This window comes from Sorghum bicolor, chromosome 6 (assembly GCF_000003195.3).
Source record: "Sorghum bicolor cultivar BTx623 chromosome 6, Sorghum_bicolor_NCBIv3, whole genome shotgun sequence".
Classification (NCBI taxonomy): Eukaryota; Viridiplantae; Streptophyta; class Magnoliopsida; order Poales; family Poaceae; genus Sorghum; species Sorghum bicolor.
In genome coordinates this window covers 56,280,102-56,301,215 of record NC_012875.2, presented here as the reverse complement: position 1 = coordinate 56,301,215, position 21,114 = coordinate 56,280,102, and the positions used below count along the sequence as shown (strand labels likewise).

Here is a 21,114-nt window from a genome sequence, read left to right as displayed (position 1 = left end):
ATGAGGAAAAAAAAGAGAAAAGGTTAAAGGGCTTCTCGTGTAACAACTGCAACAAACATATGGCGTGTGAACCTGCGTGCCAAGCCTCAAATTGGCCAACAATACGACTTGTGCCTTGAGCTTTTGGAGTCATATACTGATAGCCTGATACTGTCTATGCAAGTCATCGTCGAAGGGAAACAATTGTGTGAATCAAGCATGTTTTCCAGGACTGTCTAAGCCTGTCTATCAAGTGTTGGATTTCTAACGTTTGGGGTTGGATCAAACTACCTGGCCCAGGCCAGGCAGCAACAATTACCAAACACCTCCTAAGTCAATGAAGAGTGTGACAATGGAAGTCCATGCAGTGCTAACAGTACAAAGAATGAAAGAAATCAACTGCAGACAATAGTAGAATAAAATTTGGTTGGTGTATGTGATTAGCTTAATTGAGGATTACATATGAGAAATTGTGAAGTCAAATTGTAATTGTAGGTCTACTCGATATTTGCATAATAATTATAATTTATATGATACACCATAAGGGTATTTAGAAACTCAAATAATTCTTAAATTGAATGTTGTCAATTGAGTTTGTGACAACTATGAAATGCACAAAAAGAGATGTTCTTTTTATCAAATATATAACAATGTTAAAGTGTTAAAAGATTAAACTACACAAACATAGCCACTCAAATGCGCGGATCAACTTGCCGGTTAATAATATGACATGCAGAAAATGAGAAAACGTTCACGCCTATCATCCATTTCGTACAAATTAATAATGCAACATGAAGGTTCCTATTATGAAATTCTGAAGCAATGAAGTTCAAATGCAAGCTGACAAGCTTGTCACATAAGTTACTATTGCAAATGCTGTAAGCTATAGGATTTCTCTGCATACAGCTGACCACACATGGATGGATCTTTCGATATGGCTCATTTATTTATCACCATCCATTCCATATACAGCTCAAAACATTTCATAGGCACAATTAGCGAACGGCACTGAATAAGTAGCCTCTGCATGCATGTTACAAAGTACTAGTATACAGCAAAAAGGAGAACACAATATGCCGACAATCTGTTAGGACTATACATGTAGCCATACCCCCAAAGTGTCGATCTGGGGACGGGCACAAGTGCATAGGAAGGCTTTTAGTCCATGATTAACTACAGCCAGGCGCACAAATACCCGAACAAACCGCTGTGATTAGTTTAATCCAAAGCATTAGCTCACAATTGTACCAATGGAGAAAGCAGAAACCCATCTGTATGGTGACGCCTGAGCATTCTAAGTGCCTCACAGTCTAGCATAGGTAGGAATAAAGCAGCTGCGGCCAATAAACAAGATGGGATGGACATTATACATGTTGCAATTATACATGTTGCAAAGACCATCCCTTTTCACTTTCAGGCTATCAAGCTTGTCATTGCGTCCTTGGTTCATGCGTTAAACCTACAAAAGTAGAAGTCCACTGGTTCATAAGAGAGATGAATTAAATGGAATCGCTGAAAAGGCGTTGGCAAGGAATACAGGATATTTGGGGATCACCTTTCAACGAATACTTAAACCAGATCTTCAACTCAGTTTTAAATTCTGATAGATCATGATTTAGCTATGCTACTTATATTATACGTACAAACTATGCATCTGCTGCACCCTGAGCAATACCACAGGACTAAGAGCCCCACCATCACAGCATGCCTGGAAAGTGGCACCTTTGGTTGGAATCTGTACTCTGGACAAGAATTGCAGGGTAGAAGTAGGAACTGCAGGGTGCATGGTAGAAGTAGAAGCATAACATTGTTGTTATGCAGCCATCCGAGCTTCCTCAGAGTCTGGGACGACAATGTCAGTCCTCATCATGGGCCGATACTCGTCAGGTATTTCAGCCCCTGCCTGCACACACAGTTCCACGACAGCTGGAGCTTTGCCATAGAAACTCCTGAGAGAGGATCTGAGAGGAGGGCCACTGGGGTCAGGAACATGCCACACGTAGTTGGGAGGGATGACCTCATCAACCACCGCGTCCTGCCACCCATGCTTGCCATCTCGCCACTGGTGCTTGAAAGCCCCGCAAAGCTTCACATTGTGGCCCCATGGACCGACATGGACCTCAGAGCAGTACCCACATGCTTTCACAGTGTACTTGCTCATCAGCTGCTCAACGCCTCGCCGAACATTGAGGTATGCTTTCAGTGTCCTCTCGGCGAGCTCTTGCACATTTGATGGTGAAGGCGACTGGCCTTGTTGGTTGTTGAATGTGTCGAGCTCAGCAAGTAGAGATACACAGTCTTCTGACCGGTGTGGCTTAGGCTCATCAACAAACTCACCACGGTCAATCACCTTCTTGCCTATCATCCGGACAGGAGCAGTCCGTCGCCTTGAGGGATATTGTGGTAAGTCAACACCAGCCTGAATGCATAGCTCAACAATTGCTGGAATCCTGTCATAATCAAACCTAGTATCATGCTTCACTCTCCGTCCAAATGGGTCAAAAAGATGGTAAGACTCAATTGGGATGAGGACATCATTGATGGAACCTCTGGCCCAAGAGTGATGACTGTTCCGACGCTGGCTTCCTGAACCGTAGCAGTCTTGGATCTGGTGGCCAACTGGACCAACATGAACTTGAGGGCACTTTCTGCAAAATCACCAGCCACCAACAAAAGTTCAGGATACTTGGCAAATCCTTGCAGACAATGCTGATTTCATGCATGCCTATGTAAAAGTGTGTTCATATAATACTGCTCTTTTTTTTTTGGCACCTACAAGCATGATGCATACACACACGCACGCACACACCACCATGATACTACTGCTTGTAATAACAGCTGCTGGTATACTGAAGCATTTATTTAGTTACCTGCAGCCATAAACTGTAACAACATTCAGAAGTTGAGATAGCCCTCTGATGAGCACTTTCCAGTTATCAAGGACTTCATGAGCAACCGGAACAAGCTCTGGCACAAGCAAACCATTCTTTGGGGGTTCAAGAGGCTTCTCTATATGCATTTGTGCAAGCCTCTTATCTCGCCGAGAAGCTTGCAACATCTTTTTAATAGGAACAGGAAAGGGTTTCTTTTTGTTTTTTGGATGTAATTCTGGAAGATCGACGTTCTGTGGTTGTTCCTCATACTTCTCCTGCTTCTTTCTAGAAGTACCAGGAGAGTACTCGCAACATGTCCTTCTTAGCTTCCAGCCAATCTGGTGTGGTTGGGATCCTACCTGAACATGTAAACAAAACAGGACAGATGTAAAAAGTATGTATATTGAGACCATTCCACAAAACCACAAAGACTGAGAGAGATCGACATATTATTTCTGAAGATTAACTGCCATACATAGTAGTCATAACTAGTGCAAGCTGAATGAGGAACTCATAAATCAAAATCCATGTGTCCTTTCCAAAATGACACTGAAACAAGCATGGAAACACAATGCATCAACAATGTAAAATGGCTACACAACTGCCAGAGCTGTTTATCTTGCAAGCCGGTTGGACAAAGTTTCCAGGTAAAGGCAACCTATCCTTCAGCAGACCCCATAGACCATAGTATAAGGAAGATCAGGGCATAATACTGACGTCAAACTGCATGTGACAGATATTGACAAAGTATTTCATTGCAACGAACTGCACAAAAATAAATGGAAGAACCTCCCCTTTGATCACATAGAAAGACAGTATGGCACACTGTGTGTTAAATGACCTAACTTGCATGAAGTTTCAGGCTTCCTCTTTTTTGTGTGTGCTTAAGGCCTTGTTTAGATACACCCAAAAACCCAAAACTTTATAAGATTCTCCATCACATCGAATCTTGCGGCACATGCATGGAACATTAAATATAGATAAAAAAGATAACTAATTGCACAGTTTACCTGTAAATCACGAGAGGAATCTTTTAAGCCTAGTTGCTCCATGATTAGATAATGTTTGTCAAATAAAAACGAAAATGCTATGATGTCAAAATCCAAAAAAATTTTGGATCTAAACAAGCCCTATAACGCATTCATAACTGAACAAAACTAACTGCAAAGCCATGGCATGAATTAGGTACCTTCACTGTCTTGTTTATTCTAGTTGTGCTGACGCCTATGAAGCCGAAGTAAACACCTAAATCAGGACCAAAAAGTAAATGCAAGAAGGTGGCAATACACGATTTCAACTGCCATAACTAATAAAATGCTGAGACGGTAATGAAACCTACTGTTCACAATCTCCATTGCAATAGCTCGAGTCCCCCCAAAAAAGGTTCGGGGCCTAAGACTATTCTTCGCCGAAGAATGTATCCCCCTTGTGGTCAGTGCATTGGCGCAGGTCGACCTACCTACTTCAGGCAGGGGCGGACAGAATAAAGGACATGGTCACGCGGGTGGGCAGCTTGTTACTTGAAGTTCGAACCTGGGCCGCTGGTGGAGCTGTGGAGGGGACGAGGACAAGCACCGGTGCCTAGACCATCGCCGCAGCCATCCCTCGCCTAGCGAGGTCAGTTTATAATTAGCTTAAATCATGGTTCGGGTGCTCAGTTTTGCACAGAAGGAAGGGAAGAGAGTGGGGCGAGCAAACCTGGTCTGGTGGGTGCTCGTCGCCGGCAAAGGGTCCGACAGAGACCTGGGCAGCTAGGAGTAAGGCGGCGGCGGCGGTCGGGCCAGGCGGGGTGAACGAAGAAGAAAAACACTATCCAATAGAGGCGCGCAGGGGAAGGAGGCTTGGCGACGTCCCGCGGTGGCCGTTCCGGTAGCCGGGTTGCCGCCGACCAGCGAAACCGAGAGGTTGGGGATGAGAAGGAAATTGAGAAGGGGGGCTAAAAATATCCTCCCGTTGACACTGGAGTCTTCACGGGCCTCTTTTGGTCGGAGCCTCGGAGGTTAATTGGGCTGTGGAGTTTGGGCCTGTATGGGCTGTTTATTCGGGCTACAGATGTTTCTTTTTTTAAAAAAAAATTACGATTAAAAATCCTAAAATCTGACTTGATCTTGGAAAATTTGTAACAGTTTTGTTTTGTAACTTGAAAATTTACAAAACCGCTTTCATTTTTTTAAATAGTTTTGTACTTTGTGGTGCCTAGGTTATAACTATTTGAATCTTTGGGATACCGCCAGCATCTATTAGAAAAATAACCATCCAAAGGAGTCCATAGAAGATTCAAGTAATTTTAATATAGGCACCATAATATAGAATATGATTTAATAAAAAATAAGAAAGTTGTTTTATAATTTTCAAAGCTGAAACAATTTTTCTATGATTTTCCTAATATTAAACCATATAGGAGTGAAATATTAACTAATTTTTTAGAAACAAATATTTATAGTCCAATTTACCTTTGAACTATCAGCATAGTCTGATTCACCCTGCCGGTTGACGTGACACCATGAAAGATGGATGCATAAACAAACGGTTTTGAAACTTGAAGCGAACGGATGGAAATGATTTTCCTTAACCATGTCAAGAGGTCGGCACATAGTAGAACTGCCTAGATCATATGGACTGCAAAGTCAACAAAACCAAAAGGGACACATCTGCGTTTATTCGTTTTTTTACGTTTCCTGTTGGCATTTGTATTTGATTCCCTGCTCAAAGAGGAAACAAAAATCCTTTTTATTGGGAGTATTTTGATTTGGGCCACCACAAAGCTTAATTGTTCCCTTTAGAACATGGTAAAGTTTCATAAATCCTACGTTTTTCATGTAAAATTGAATTAACTTCTATAAAAAATTCTAAACATTTTTTATGAAAAAACATGTTTTCTATAGGCCTGAGATACTATTAATGAAAATAAAGCTTTGAATGTTAGAGATGCATTAGTCATCAATTTTGACCTCGAAAAAGATGTCAAGAATAGGCTTGATTGATGGATCATATCAGATTTGGATCGAGCCAGAACAAAATCTTTAGCCCAAGACCCACCCTAAATATAAGGCAATGTGTTGTCCTCCCCCTCCCCCTCCCTACCCTAGCCTCAACCATCGATGCGCAAGTCGCCTCACCGCGCCACCCACAACCTGCCCCTCCCCCCTCGTCGAATCCGCCCCACAACAGCTCGTCGGCTAGCACTGTTGTGATGCCACTAACCCCGCCCAACCGGTGATCCCCCACCGCCTCGCTCGTCGCCCTTAAACCCATCACTCTCGTCGTGTCACCCCCTCCCCCCTTCGCCCTGTCGGAACCCTAGTTAGACGTTGGCGTCTCCATCTTCATCTCCGGTGGCCCATCATTGTGCGCACGTGCATGGGCCAGACCGGTCACCTATTTGAGTTTGTGTCCAAAATTATGATCTAAACTCCCTATCAGCTTTGGTGATCCAAGATCAGGTTTAGGGAATGTTTAGTTTCCTTTTCATCATGAAAAATTCTAGGTTTTGGTCTATTATTTTGTATAATGGAACTAAACACCATGCAAAAATTTTAGCAAAATGGTTGTCATTCTCCATTTTGTCAAAAAAAAAAGCCCAAACGAGCCTCAAGTGGCCATAATAAGAGCAAAAAATTCTACATTTTGAATGGAACTAAATTAACCCTAAAAATTTTTGCATTTTATCATTCTAAAGTAGTTAAGATTTTACATTTTGTATTCTATAAGAAACTAAACAGGCCCTTTAGTAGTGAACACCAAAAATTATTGGTGCTAGTCTAGTCCGAAAGACCATATATGTTTATAATTGCTATAATAAACATATAGCAAGTAAATAAATCAATCAAACAAAAAAAAGGGCTCGGAACCCCAAGCCTTTCACCTAACCGATCTAGAACCTGGTTCGATTGGACTTCGGAGGCTTGTGTGGTAACGTGACTGCGTGAGAGGAAATAGTGGAGCAGTTTGAAAGGGTAGTAACTGATGAACCCTAGTAGTAACCGTAGGAGCGTCCAGAAGGAAAAGACAAACAGATCGACGCGCTGCCTACGCTCAGCTCAGTCATTAACCCGAAGCCGCGTGCATGACCGGATGATGGGTGGATGCTTAGTGGTTAAGGAATAATTAAGGATGTGTATTATACCAGTAGTAGACGTAGTGACGTACTAGTGTTAAATTAAATCCACTGCATGCAAGCTGCAACCGATGATCACTCTGATTGATCGACGGAGTTTGTTTCCTCAACGATGAACCGCGCGCAACGACGACAGTCGACAGAGACGGGGGACGAGTGCTGGTCGCGGCCGGTTCAAGACACTACTGTAGCTCTTCCGATCCTTGGCGCGCCCACCAATGTTATTGAAACTATTGATCCATCTTTGAAAAAAAAAGGATGATGCTGGTGCTTGGTGGACACTGGGCAATAATCTGAAACCGACTAGCTAGGGTTTCTTGTTGCGTCGTGAGCAAACCGATGCGCAGCGCCTCCGCATGCGCGTGTTGCTTAATTAGCATGTTTGTGGATGTGGACCATGGAAGACGAATTTGTAGCCATTTAGCAATGTTTTTCTCAAACAACAAATCACAGTACTTTCTGTTATGACTTATCAGTTACTTGCCAAACAGTAAGGGCTAGCATAAGGAGAGGACAGTCCACTAGGCTAATATAGGAGGCAGGCATATGCGACCCCCACCTCTATGAATATTTTCTTTTTTCTAAAAAAAAACAAGCCATAAGCCAATCACAACATATGTGCTAATGCATCTTATAATGGTGTTTTTCTTTCGTAACTTTTTAACATAAGCATTAATATAAATCAAATTTCAGTGAAACGAATAGGGGAATTGGTGGGATCATGTTGTTGTATGAATTTTTATTCTTCTTAATTGAGTAGCAAATAGCCTTTCTTTTTTTGTTTAAAAAAATGTACGGTGGGATGGACCGATAAAAGAGCAAGGAAATATATTCTTATTTTAATATTAGGGAGAATATAAATACTATAGATATAGAGATAGATAGAAAGATACACTAGATATCTATACTTACTATAATATTTTTTTAGTAAAATAATATTTTATGGATTTCAAAACCAGGCGCCTCTCTGAATCTGAACGCGCTGCTTGTCACGCGCGCGGCGTTCCTCCTCGAACTCAACGCGCCTAAGTCCTTGTTTAGTTCGCAAAATTTTTCAAGATTTCCCGTCACATCGAATCTTGCGGCACATGTATGGAGCATTAAATATATATGAAAACAAAAACTATTTGCACAGTTCATCTGTAAACCGCGGGATGAATCTTTTGAGCCTAGTTACTCTATAATTGGACAATGTTTGTCAAATAAAAACGAAAGTGCTACCGTGTCGTTTTTCACCGGTTTTTGCCAACTGAACAAGGCCTAAGCAAATTTTAGCGACGGCTTGCAGCTCGGCGCCGTGGCTATAAATTAAAGTGCCTCCGCCTCTGGCTCCATCCGCCATCCTTGCCTCCTTGTCGATCATCGCCTCCTGCTCGGCCGGCTTCCCCCCACCCCGGCCGCCTGCGTTGCACCGATCGCCGATCCAGCTCCTCGCCGACCGGCCATGAGCTACCAGGCTCCTCCTCCCGGCACCGCCGGTATGTAGTACTTGTGACACGAGGTTTCTTCATCAAGATGTAATCTTTATTGTTGCAGCTCGCTCTGATCGGTTTGCTTCGGTTGTGTTGCCTCTGCAGCCTACCCGCCGCCGGGCACGGCCTACCCTCCGCCGGGCCAGCAGGCGTACCCTCCGCCGGGCCAGCAGGCGTACCCTCCGCCGGGCCAGCAGGCGTACCCGCCGCCTGCCTACGGCGCGCCGCCACCCATGGCCGCCGGCGGGTACCCGCCGCCGCCGCCACCGCAGCAGCAGCAGCAGGACTCCAAGGGCGGCAGCAACGACGGCTTCTTGAAAGGATGGTAAGGATCCGTCTATCTACCTGCCCGCTGCATGCCACTTCAGCGTTTTCAGTTTCACTCATCGCTTCTAAATACTTGACTAATAACGTCTCTGATTCTGATTACGATCTGCAGCTTGGCCGCGCTCTGCTGCTGCTGCATGCTCGACATGTGCTTCTGAGACTGAGTTGCCGTCAGGGATGCATGGGGATGGCGCGTCCAGATTCATCCTGCAGTCAGGCGAATGCGTGGAGCTGTTTTTCTGAATCATGATTATGATGCATCTTTGTTTCCATCTCCATCTTGTGTATGTTTTTCCCGTGCAATGAATCTATAATCATGCATGGACTTCACTAGTTAAACCAGCTGGGATTTTCTGGTGTTCATGTGCGTGTGCGCTTGAGCTCTGAAAACATTTTCGATCAGATTTGTATTTGTACTCGGTTTGTTCCTTATTATCGCCGTACTCTTCAATCCTCATTGTCTCCTTCGATGACTCTGCATGGCCTAGTTGTGCGTATGTGGTTGGTCGATGGATGTTAATTTCTCAGCGTCCAGTTGGGTACAACAAGTGTAATCGTACCAGACTGTCATCAAGTCCAAAGCAAAGAAAGTCATCAAGTCCAAAGCAAAGAAAGACCAGACAAGCGATTAAACCTATTGGACAAAGCTGGCAATTTCTGCACAGGTGCCGAATATGCTGCACGCCCAAACAAAATACATCGGCATATCCAGCAGAGCTAATTACCAAAATAAATAAAAAAAATTTATGTAGTGTAAGTCATAGAACAGATAGTACATTTGCTGTACTCTTCAATATGTGCAATTTTCAACACATTTAATTAGCAAATTAATATTCTTGGCGACAGGAGTTGTAGCCAAACACGTCCTTCCACTTTCCTCTTTGTATTCATAACCAGCACTCAGGCAATTGAACACTACGTCCACTGTGCGACTGAATTTGCAAGAGTCACCTAACACACCACACAAAGTAGCCAACAACTTGCTATATAAGCAGTCAAGACAAGCTAATCTCTCAAAACTCTCCAATGGGGACGACAGCTCTGCCCCACATATGTAATGTGCCTTCAAAGTAATGAAATACTTTACCATTTTCTATTTTAAAAGAAAAAAATAGGACCTGTGTTTTTTTGTTCTTTACATTTTTACAAGTTTTTCATGAACATTTATAGTTCTAAACACAGATTTCCTAGGGTCACAGCCATATGTACATCCAATTTTACAGTGCGTGCCCAGAGGTTTTAGCTGCTAGATATACAACCAACGTGGTTCCTCCAGCTTAGCCACCATGGCTGACACCCACAGCCCTAACTTCCACATGCTGCCGCCCTTGTTTCTCTGGGTGAACGACCACGGTGGCCTGTGCCTCTTCCAGTGTGCCCTCCTTGCCTTCCCGACTAGTGGTCAGTGTGCTGATCATAGGAGGAAGCTCACCTGGCCTCGTGGTCCTGCCGTCACTCTGGGAGATGATCTCCCAGTCCTCCGTAACTGACATGACATCCCCATGTTTCTCACAATGCTTCTCTATGTCATAGAGTGCTGGGAGTATAACGTAGTCGGTCAGCGGGTCATAGAACGGGTCAGGTTCTCCTGCGTGCAGCCAGTGCTGGACGATCCGGAACACATGGTGACTGCAGACGATTCCCCGGTGGTCAGCAGCAACACCAACTCTTGCTACTGCATCAAATCCGTCTGCCTGTAAAAAGGAAAAATAAAACACTTCCCTGAATTTTCTCAACAGAGCTTTGCTTCATATCCCCAAATTATAAAGCAAAACGCCAATAATATCAGACCTTTGCTGATTCTGTGGGAACAGACCCGTCACCATCAACATAGACATATTTTCCCTGAAAAGATGGGGACAAAAAACATGGCTCAGATCATCACACATTATAAACTGGGGATTCATTGTTACAAAAAAATGAAATCACAGAACACAACAATAACCAAAAGAACTAACCTGAGCATATAAGAGGTGACTAAGATTTGAAACCGGATGCTTTTCACTGCCATAGCTGCCAAAGACAAGCATACATTAGTAACTTATAAGGCGAATATGTGAACATCCTGTCTAAGCAGCCATCTACACTGATGGTGTTCATCATATTCGTGCTTTAGTGTGTATAGTCCTTGACATAAATCCCTATCTGCAAGTTACAGTTTTACCACATTTTCAATTCCCGAGTATAAATGGAAACACATGTATCATTCACAGTGATAATACAAGTGTCCTGACATTATAGCATGCTATAATCTGAGACCTTCATGGCTCGAGTTTATTGAGCCATTTATGAATACCAATAATTCAACCTAAATATCAATAGAAAACTAGAAGTAAAATCAGAACTATCCAGGTGAGAATGTACCAGACAGTATGTGGAGTATCATAATCAATCCCATAAATATTGTAGAATTTCACTGATTCCGGAAGCTTTGTACTGCTTAAAAGATCATAAGTTTCCTTTGCCCAATTCAATATATCCAAATTAAGGGGCACCGGAATATGCATGCCATCAGCAATGATCTGCCATTGCAATTTAATTGTCAGAAAGAATGAGCATTAGGGTAAGCTGAGTTACCCAATAATTTGAAATGCGAATGACACACCTCATTACTGGAAAGAGCCTTTTCAATCATCTTAATTGCTTCCTCAGGCTCATATGACTCTAACAGGGCACTTTTCTTGCCATCGTTATCCAAATTTTCTCTCCAAATCTGTAGCAGTGGGGTGTCTTTCCACTTGAAGTTAGGGTTCGCCAGCAACTCATAGATTGATGGGCACTCAAGTAGCTGAAGCAGAAAAACTTTTTCAGGATTCTTTCTAAAAAAACAAAAAATATGGTGTCCACATGAACATACACAGGGGGTGGAATCCAACCCGCCTTGTTGCTAGTTGTTTTTGTACTTTTAGTTGTTTTGGTTGGCTCAGTTGTGTTGTTGCTAGATCTTTCGAGGTCCTGTTGTTTCGTTGTACCCAGTCTGGGTTTCTTCTTTTTAATATAATCGGCAGCTCTCCTGCCTAATTGGTTGAAAAAAGAATGCAAGGATGTAAAAGAATACCAATTTCTGCATACACCATTTGGAAATAAAGAATCTTGATTCCCATCCTTCAACGAAAGACATTCCATTCAGCAGACTAGTAGTTATGTACCCAGGGGCACCTGCAGCAGGTTGCTTTGTCAAGTAAAATAGCAGCCTAGGAGAGATATTTATGGTAACACGTTGAGCAAGGAAAATCACAAGATGAGGGTGTATGGAATAAATGATGTTTAAATAACAAAAGGGGCCTAATCATGTGACTTCTAGGAATCAATGGCAAAAAAAAATAAGACAATACTGAATAGTACCTGCTTAGTATAAAGTGAGATTTGCGGTCATTAATGCTACTAGGCAGGTTAGACATCCAGCAGCTATTTCAAACATGCTCTATGTTGAACAATATTATTTAATATAAACGGTACTCAGGCAAGTGATACCTTGGAATGGTGCAGCAATTGCGATCCAACTCTTCACATATTTTTCAAATACCTACAGAAGGAAAATAACATTATTCAGAAAAGGAGCTACGACCTTGAAGATAGCGCAGCTGCACATGATGTTAAACATGCGCAGCTGCACATGATGTTAAACATGGCAAATCTCAACCAAAAATCCAAAATACATGAAGAAGTACTAACATCACTGTGCAGAGAGATGAAACATTTCACAAGTAATCCCCCCATGGAATGGGTAATGAGATTGATCTTTTTTCCACCAGAAGATGTGTACACTGACTCCAGCTTTTTGGAAAATCTGTCAAGTGTCTCTGAGAGCCTGAAGAAGAGAGTAGTATCAACAAGGAAAAGATAACATAATTGTGGTCATAAACTCAGAAAACAGTGACTCAGTACAACAAGAACAAAGTGCTTAATTTACCTATTGCTTTGACGGAAATCGTAACCAAATCCAAAGAGAGTTTTTCCTTCTTGATATCCCCACTTAATCATTTCCACTATCATGTCATGATAGTAGTACACAGTGTCATCACCAATGATCTACAAAACCAAGATAGAGTAAATCATGAGATCAGAGCGCCACTGCTTGTTCACTTCATGGGGGCTTGGATCAATTTCGTAATCAAATGACTTCAAAGTCCTAGATACGTAACTTATAACAAAACAACAATAAAACTAAAAAATAGATGAAGTAATGTCTTACCAGGTCTGGGTCTAATGTGTCAATGGCGTACAAACCATATCTGTCCTCAGGGACAGTAATTCTTGTTTTCTCGTTAACAGAAACAGTTTTACCTGCTCCATTAGAATAACTTCAGATCACATGACATGGAAACAGGAAACAATCTAAAAACATAAGGGACAAAAACATGAATAAAAAAGGATTGGCCAAACTTTTGCATATCACAAAGCCAAAGACGATGCCACTTTTTTTTATGGCAATTGTCTCATGAAGACCATGTCACTTTAGAACACAAGTTGGTGTCCTTTTTTTCATTATTCTAACTTCATTCAGTTTTTTCGAAATCATGTAAAATTAGTAATTCAATACATTAATAACATTAGAATTTAAAATAAGCAAGTCAATGTTTTAGACGTTAGAGTAATAGACAACTGAAATACTGAATATAAACCATATAATTAATAGTTTGTGAACAAGAGCATTGCTTGTACCAGTGGAGGCATCGAATTTGGACCAGAGCTTCTCTCTGAACTCATGCTCAGCAGCAAGGATGCGCACCCAAACTCTCTCCTTGTTTCCTTCCTCATCGACAGCTTCAAGGATGGAGCCAGCAATACCAGGAACAAGTAACACTGGGTCAAGGGTGGGATCGACCAAGGGCACCTGCTCCTTTGCAATCCGAAGCCAGAGCTCTATCGCCCGGAACAACTCCTCCAGTAACGTCATGGTCAGGGGAAAAGGGAAAGGTTGCGCCTTCCCAAGACTTCCGTATCCAAATTCAGCACCCAAGTAGCGGCCACCTGCGGCAACTGGCCCCCAAGGCAACCCTCGAATCAAGCGAGCGGCAATGGCCCGGAGAGATGGGCGATTTCAGCAGATTGCAGTGAAATCAAGGTGAGCCGAGGATAGAATCAGCTTGTAAAATTGCATCGCCAGACGAAAAGATGAGCAATTTCAGCAAGCTGCGAGGCACCGGCGCAGTTTTGGGGGATCAGTCAATCAGAGCGCAAGCTGGGCCAATTGAACCAGAGATAGCAAGCCCATGCAGTCCAAGTCGGCTGCCGCGGCGAGTAATTTGCGAGAAAGCTCCAGCTCACCGGATGAAAAGGACCAAAATAAAACGCCGGCAACTCTGACACCCCCCACCGTCCCCTATACAAGATGAACACCAACAGAGCCCCTCTAGACAAACCAGCTCCGATGGCGCGAACGAAGCCGCAGGGTTCGGGGGTGACGCCGGCGCTGGAGTAGGGACTTCGGCCGGAATCTAGTGGCGTTTATTCGCTTCCGGAATTGGGAGGTGGTGGGGTTCCGGCGCCGTGAGGGTTTCGCTTCCCCGTCCCGTACTCTAACGCCAAACCGGAGGGAGGTACGCGAAGCAACCGAAGGCCACGCGGCCCCGTCACCCCCACGGTCTTGTTCTCTCACTGACAGGGATGCCCCGCATGTCGCGGGGCCCAGACGTCCGTGAAACCAACTGAACAGAAGTAAAGTTTAAGCGTCCCAGAGAAGTCTTCGATGCTGAAGTTACGTGGCGACCCCCTGCGGATTGGACCAACATGCCAGTCAAAGTTGCTTCTCTGACAGAAAATAAAGTAAAATACTACTACTAGTTGATGAGGCTTCCACGGAGGATCTAGCGATTAGATCTGGACCGTTGGTTCCGTTGACAGTACTCACTCCTCCGTCCCCCCCCCCCCCCCCCCCCGAAAAAAGATACAATTTCAAAATAATATATAATAGTAAATTACGTTACGTTTAATCAAATTTACATAAAAATATTAATGTTTATTATATACCATTAGATTCTCATGAAATATAGTTTTATAATAATATATTTATTTGACAATATAAACAATATAAATATTAATATGTAACCTATTATTTTAGACATTTTAACCGAGAATATACCTCAAATTGTATATTGGGGTTGGGGGTTGGGGGGGGGGGGGGGGACGAAAGGAGTACTCTAGTCCCAATCCATATACCCACCGGACACACGAATATGTACTACCTCTGTTCCAAAAAAAAAAGTAACTGTGTTCCAAAACAATGTAATTCTAGACTTTAGATAATTGTAGATTTCAGATAAGTCATAAAGCTTTTTTAAGCTTCGTCTGTCTTCAAATAGATTTTCTATGAAAAATCATTTTTAATTAATGTAATGATACTTATTCATTATCCTAAATGTTACAAATTTTATATAGATTATTTGAAATTATTTGACTCATCGAGAAAGTGTTTTGGGGGACGGGGATAGTAAATGCTATGCGTTTTAAGGTAAAAACAGCATTCTAAGAATACTTCATAAACTGAAAACACAAGGTTTCAAGAAGCTGGTCTACTGATCTTGAAAATATTCCACCGATAATGGTACTACGAAAGAAAAAGTCATCAAGACCACTTCATCAATCCCTGCATTGTTTTATGATGATAGGGGTATTCAGCATTGTGCATATCAAGTCTCATGAGCACAGCAAAACTGCAGGGGATACCGCCTAACATCCTACAAGTGCTGAATCAAGTTGCACCATAGTACATGATAACGCTTGCGCCAGGAAGCTGCTGGTTTAAGCTACGGCTGCAGCCTGCAGGTTCAGTTTGCTGAACCACAGGTGACCTCCTTCGAACTACTTATGACTTCTCAATGTAGAGACGCTGAACTGAGAGCTTCACTTCTCCAGGTCGAGGTCGGATTCTGTGTCTGTGCGAAGCCGCTTGGGCTCCCGGTCGCCTAGGTGCAGCGACATGGCGAGCTCTTCCTCTGATGGATTGTTCAGGTTGGCAATTTGCCTTGGAGCATCTTGGTCACCGCGCACGGGGGACATGCCCACAAAGTTTGAGATGAACTGGCGCTCTTCCACGTTGACCACAGCTGCCTCCTCCCCTTCAGTCCCAGAGGCTGAAACGTCGTGCCGAGGCAGCTGCTCAATTTTAATCCCCAAAGGCTCGTAGAGCTCCTCCACCTTTTCTTCCGGGACAGGAACAGCTGCAGTTGACGACTCCCCAACAGCAGAGTTCGCTGCGGCCACCATCGCAAGCCTTTGCTGCTGCACAGCATCTTTATTGAGGATAAATTCTGTCAGTTATCTATCGTGGAACAAAAACAACAGAAGCGTACATATTCGATTTCATAATCAGAATAATTCTGGACATAGCAGTGGACTGAGAAGGGATGCAAAAATGAGTAGAACACATATAACTGAAAACAAGGAAAACGACGAACCTTTGAGTGATTCACTGGTTATGATAAGATCAAGTTCAAGACGATCCAGAAGGCGGCCAAGGTCAACACCACTGGTCCAATTTTCAGGGCCATGGTCACACCTAAGCTTTAGCCTCCCACGGTTTGCTGTTCCACCCCATATTATCCCGATAGGACGCGGCTTCTCGCTGTCCTGGCCAGTCAGGATAATAAGGCTTCCACTATCACCTTCTAGATCAAACGTTTGGCGGTTCTCACCAACAACAAGGAGGTCAGTGAAGAAACTTATTCCTTTCTCGTCATTGTACTCAAGGGCATAAGCCATCACAGTTCCAGTTGTGTGACCAGAACTTCTGCCGATTTTGCATACTTGCCTCCCTATGAGGCTATTAAGTGGACACTGCAGATCTATAAATTTGACATCCCCAATGTCACCAACACCCCTAACTGTGGTTGAGACTGTGGAGATGTCAAAGTCATGAGCAAATGGGATGAATGCCCCATCGGCACGTACAAATGTCTCTGCAGGTTCGTTAGAACATAGCATGTATGTTTGGGAATTAGAACATTGTGCACATCATTTGGAATCATCAGAAGCAACAGATAAGGTAAATGTACTGCATGGTTAAAATGACCAACTAAGGATTAATCCCTCTGGTGAAAAATAGTTGTCACATTTGCCTTTGCACGGTTTGATGTTTATCTTTGACTAATAATTTCTTCTAGAATATATTCTAAAAAATATTCAAATCATGAGATTTTGCTAGTATTTTCAAATAAATATCTAAACATATAAGTAACATGTTTCTAAACTAAATAGATTTGTTATGATGTTTGTAATTTTCGAGGGAGTCTTTTATTTGTTCAGAGAAAAATCCTAAGTTATATTTTACTTTCTCAAAAAAAAAAGACAATACTTTATTTGCGAGTAGTAAACTGAAGAGCAAGTTGGTGTTAATTTGATTGAAAAAGTTAATATAGAATCACAAATGTCAAACCTTGCTTGATACGAAAAGATCAAGCAATAATGTCATCTCATGAAAATGTAAATATACAGAAAATTAACCGAACAATTAAAGCTGCAAGTAATACTTAATCTCCTATACTAACCACATAACTTATAACTGCTCTACCTGGGTTTGTTCCAGCATAGATTCCATACCAAACATCATCCGTGATGAAAGATGTTGCCCTTTCGACAGCTCCAAGATAAACACCAGGCCCAAGGTTGGGTGGCAATGGATGATACATCTTCTGGTTTGGGTAGTCCAAGTCAACCGCAACATGTCGGTTGGTGAGGAAACCTATCTGCTTGTTGCCAGTTCGCCGTTTTACAATGGCACCCAAAGTTCCAAAAGTGTCCTGACTTGCAACCTGGAAGAGTGAAACAAGATGTCTAAGCAGAAAGTTTTCAAAAGCATGCCTTACTGCCATTGCATCATTCCAAGAATCCTTATCAGCTACTTTTAAGTAATTCAAGTCTATTTTTGCCAAAACCTAATGTGACATAAAAATTGCATGTTTCAATTTTGGAAGCAAAGTCTACATCTTCAACACCTAAAAAGTCCAACTGTTTGAAGCAAATTTGAGTTGGGCTCCAGAGAACAACAGTAAGTTGCAGACTTGCAGTATCTCAAATGATTTGATGTGTTAGCGGCTACACTATAGCAATGATTTTACAGGGTGAACTAGTTCTAATAGCTTATAAAAAGTTCAGAACATCCAGTTGGATGAACTTAACATTTGCAGGATTTAAAGCAGCTCCTTTAGCCAGGCACCTGGCATGGTAGGAATAACTGAAAAAGTAACTGTCAGTCCGTAGCATAATCTTATCCATGCCGTGCAATTATTTATCCCTTTGTACTTGTAAATCTTGAGAATCTTGACAAAATTGAACGGTCCCCTTACAAACCAGTAGTACATGGTTTTGCCCAATACAATCATTGTGCACCGCTGCACAAGTCCACATGGTAGCATGCTAGGCTTAATCCACATGATATATATTTTGAAAACCAATCAATGCAGAAAGAACAAAAGTGTACCTGAGAGCCGGAGCCAATACATTCATCACTGCCACACAGCTTATCAACAAGCTCAGTGAACATTTGCTCTTTTGGAGTTTGAGCTGGTGCACCATAGTATGAAAACTCAACAACATCAACATCACACCAAATACCTCCTGGACCCTGTCAATGATCCGACTAAGTGATAGCTATTCAGACCATGACAAAAAGAATTTCAAAGTACAAAACCTCACTAGCATTGTTTGGGAGCATGGCTAATCCAATCATCTAATCTAAAATACATATGAATTAAAGTTTCCCTACCTCAACAATGGCAGGAAGGCATTGGGTCGGATTAAGCCACTTCTTGTGAACTTTGCGAGCAACAAAGCAAAGAATTGCGGGGATATCTGTCAGAACCCCTTTCCTGATGCGGAAGCCCACCGCCGTTCCAAGGCTGAAACACCGCAATATCTTGCTATGGAAAGCTCTTATAGTCATCAGGTCAAGCAAGCTATTTGCTTGCTGGCCCTTGGGCAACTTGCCAGACTTCGGGAGAAGTCCTTTTGAAAGGTTGGCAAAGTAGTTTGCACGCCCCTCGGCTGCACAATGCTGTAGGTTTGATGTTGGCCATAAGAAGTATGCCGCGCTGTTCTCTGTGTGTGTGCACCCAGAAGCAATTGGTTGCATTGATGGAGAACAAGGGAATGACTGTTGATGGTAGCAATGTCCCTCCACATCAAGTGTCGATTCATCTGATTGTGCAAAGCCTGAAAGCTGCGCCCTGTCATCTGAAGGCCTCATTTTGCTGAACAGGTTGCCGAGCTACAATATGTAGGATAAGCTATGACCCTAAAATTGAGAAGCAGCAAGTCAGAGAACATGATCAGGGCTAATAACCAAGCTATAAGGTGTGAAATCTCGGAAAAGACTCAAAAGCATGTAATTGTGAATGTGCTTCAAAGTTATAGATTCAATGGATGGGGCAACTTTGGTCAAAATAGCGAATATGTGAAGAAACAGCTAGTTGTGGTGCAGGCTGTTATTCCTGAGGAATAGATTCTGCAAGATTGCAAGGGGAGCCACGCAACCAAAGCAACCAGAATTTAGTGTCTGTGAATCGTGAAAGGTTACAGAATAGGTATACGCCACCAATGAGCTGTACGAAGAATAAATAAATCCATTTGGATGGGGCGTGTGATATTCTGGTATAGAAATAAAACAGATAAGAGGAATCCACAAAAGCCATGGCTCAGGTCTCCTCCCCTCTCTTGCTGTCTAAAGACAATGGTGACTTGACAATATGAAATCAGGGCCATGAAGGTTAAGGGACGGCACAAATTCCCCTCTTTAATCACAAGGATTGCGCATAAATCCATATGACAACTACTCGCAATGATAGTCTCATTTCGGGGAATAAGGTAGGGCCTACACAATTTTGGTAGCCGGCAGTGAAAATGAAGCTGGGCAGGGGCATCACGTACTTTCTTGAAAGAGAAAAGCAGGAACAAAAGGCCCAAAAAGCGCCACCAGGGATTGGTATGGAGTAGCCAAAAAAATCAGCCACTTGTTGCAGCTAAGTCTGGAGTGCGGTGCGGCGACGAGCAATGCTCGTCCCATGGGATTTCCCCAAACCTGAAAGAATGCCGAAGGCAAGAAATGGCAAGCCATCGACCACGCCTCCAAGAATGTCTCCACAAGGAGGGGACCTCGCTTTCCATCGCATACGGCACCCAAAGCAGATTACCAGCAACCCTCACGCTTTTCTATCTATCTATAGTAAAAAAAATAGAAAGAAAACGAGCAATCAGCCGATGCTACTACGATCGAACAAAAAAGGGGAAAGGGGGCTATAAGAAAAGGCAAAAGAAGATAAACCCCGCTTGGCTGTTGCTCTACTCTGCCATACATCAAGAACCTTTCCCCGCTGTTTGGGTATGAAAAGGGGTAAAAAAACAGAGGGGCCTCGAACAGATGAACCAACCACCCGTAGAACGAGGACGAAAGCTACGCGGGCTCACGAATGCAGCCATGGATCAACCAAAAAAGAGCATAACGAGAAAAAACGGCCTGACAAGTGGAAACCAAGGCAGGCAAGAGAAGGCGCCGCCAAGATTGGCAAGATCCCGCCTTTCCTCCATTCCGGGGCTCACGGCCGGCGGCCAAGAGATCCGATCTCGGTAGGATTTGAGGAACAGGAGGAGGAATTCCATTTCCAGGCGCTCTGCTTACCTCGACGGGAGCAATGGCAGGCGGGCGAGCGGCCTCAGCAGTGCTCCCCCGGTCGACGCTGGGTATCCATAATTGGGAAAATGGGGATGGGAATCTCCACTGTTTATGGCGACGCCCGGTGGACAGAAGCCGCCAGCTTTGCAGCCTTGCTGCAGCGCGGCAGAGCAGCCAGCGGCCTCCTCGGTCCAGCGGCCCCTTACTGCTCGCGCCTGTGCGCTTCCGCTGTGAACGCACAGGCACAGCGGGAGGACCAGACCAGGGGCTAGAGCCTAGCGAGTAGCGAGTAGCGAGAGGGAAGAGGAGCCGGTGAAGAGGGGCGGAACCGGAGGGTGCGGGAAGCTGTGGGCAAAGAGAGAGGCAGAGGGAGATGGAGAGGGGCGGACGGAGCTCCCTCGGCTAGCTAGGTGATCATGGTCACTGGGTCAGAGATGAGACGAACAGCAGCTAATACTGTTGCGCCCGTGTGATGTGTCGACCACCGTGTTGGTCTGGAGGTGTGGCTGCATAGTCGTCCATGTCCCCCCCGGAGAGACGGACGGCCCGGATCGCCCGCCGGGGGAGACGCCGGCACGTGGCCCTCCGGCGTCCTCTCATCCCGCGGCGGGCTAGGGTTTGTGGGAGGAGACCTTTTTGTGGCGTTGGCGATAAACCGAAATGTTTTAGAGTACCAACCAATAACTGAAAATCAGCTAAAAGGGTGGTGACGTCAGAGCAACTCCAACAGATATGTTA

At 43.7% G+C, this 21,114-nt stretch overlaps 4 protein-coding genes across 7 annotated transcripts; 1 reads left to right on the top strand and 3 right to left on the bottom strand.

Annotated features, from left to right (window-relative positions):
* Nucleotides 901–4,793, bottom strand: LOC110436524 (APO protein 1, chloroplastic). Of its 3 annotated transcripts, none has more exons than XM_021463705.1 (7): nucleotides 4,551–4,793; nucleotides 4,386–4,433; nucleotides 4,192–4,311; nucleotides 4,042–4,097; nucleotides 2,850–3,211; nucleotides 1,535–2,627; nucleotides 901–1,438 (listed from the first exon to the last, which is right to left on the bottom strand). In XM_021463705.1, exons 3-6 carry the CDS (start codon nucleotides 4,205–4,207, stop codon nucleotides 1,793–1,795), a joined length of 1,269 nt encoding a protein of 422 aa, XP_021319380.1. In that variant the 5' UTR covers nucleotides 4,208–4,311; nucleotides 4,386–4,433; nucleotides 4,551–4,793; the 3' UTR covers nucleotides 901–1,438; nucleotides 1,535–1,792. The 3 variants fall into 3 exon arrangements, with proteins under 3 accessions (XP_021319380.1, XP_021319377.1, XP_021319378.1); XM_021463702.1 differs by having other exon boundaries at nucleotides 4,386–4,461; nucleotides 4,551–4,765; XM_021463703.1 differs by having other exon boundaries at nucleotides 4,192–4,433.
* Nucleotides 8,260–9,241, top strand: LOC8063971 (cysteine-rich and transmembrane domain-containing protein A). Its single transcript, XM_002448481.2, has 3 exons — nucleotides 8,260–8,447; nucleotides 8,547–8,766; nucleotides 8,881–9,241. The coding sequence occupies exons 1-3, from the start codon at nucleotides 8,414–8,416 to the stop codon at nucleotides 8,924–8,926; spliced, it is 300 nt and encodes a 99-aa protein (XP_002448526.1). The 5' UTR covers nucleotides 8,260–8,413; the 3' UTR covers nucleotides 8,927–9,241.
* LOC8063970 (lecithin-cholesterol acyltransferase-like 4) lies at nucleotides 9,840–14,303 on the bottom strand. Its single transcript, XM_002447050.2, has 11 exons — nucleotides 13,434–14,303; nucleotides 12,964–13,055; nucleotides 12,682–12,800; nucleotides 12,444–12,579; nucleotides 12,243–12,294; nucleotides 11,827–11,927; nucleotides 11,374–11,556; nucleotides 11,133–11,290; nucleotides 10,727–10,781; nucleotides 10,560–10,613; nucleotides 9,840–10,462 (listed from the first exon to the last, which is right to left on the bottom strand). The coding sequence occupies exons 1-11, from the start codon at nucleotides 13,666–13,668 to the stop codon at nucleotides 10,046–10,048; spliced, it is 1,602 nt and encodes a 533-aa protein (XP_002447095.1). The 5' UTR covers nucleotides 13,669–14,303; the 3' UTR covers nucleotides 9,840–10,045.
* LOC8063969 lies at nucleotides 15,269–20,863 on the bottom strand. Of its 2 annotated transcripts, XM_021462982.1 has the most exons (6): nucleotides 20,383–20,863; nucleotides 18,475–19,002; nucleotides 18,190–18,333; nucleotides 17,281–17,521; nucleotides 16,169–16,669; nucleotides 15,269–16,003 (listed from the first exon to the last, which is right to left on the bottom strand). In XM_021462982.1, exons 2-6 carry the CDS (start codon nucleotides 18,952–18,954, stop codon nucleotides 15,615–15,617), a joined length of 1,755 nt encoding a protein of 584 aa, XP_021318657.1. In that variant the 5' UTR covers nucleotides 18,955–19,002; nucleotides 20,383–20,863; the 3' UTR covers nucleotides 15,269–15,614. The 2 variants fall into 2 exon arrangements, with proteins under 2 accessions (XP_021318657.1, XP_021318658.1); XM_021462983.1 differs by lacking the exon at nucleotides 20,383–20,863 and having other exon boundaries at nucleotides 18,190–18,348; nucleotides 18,475–18,614.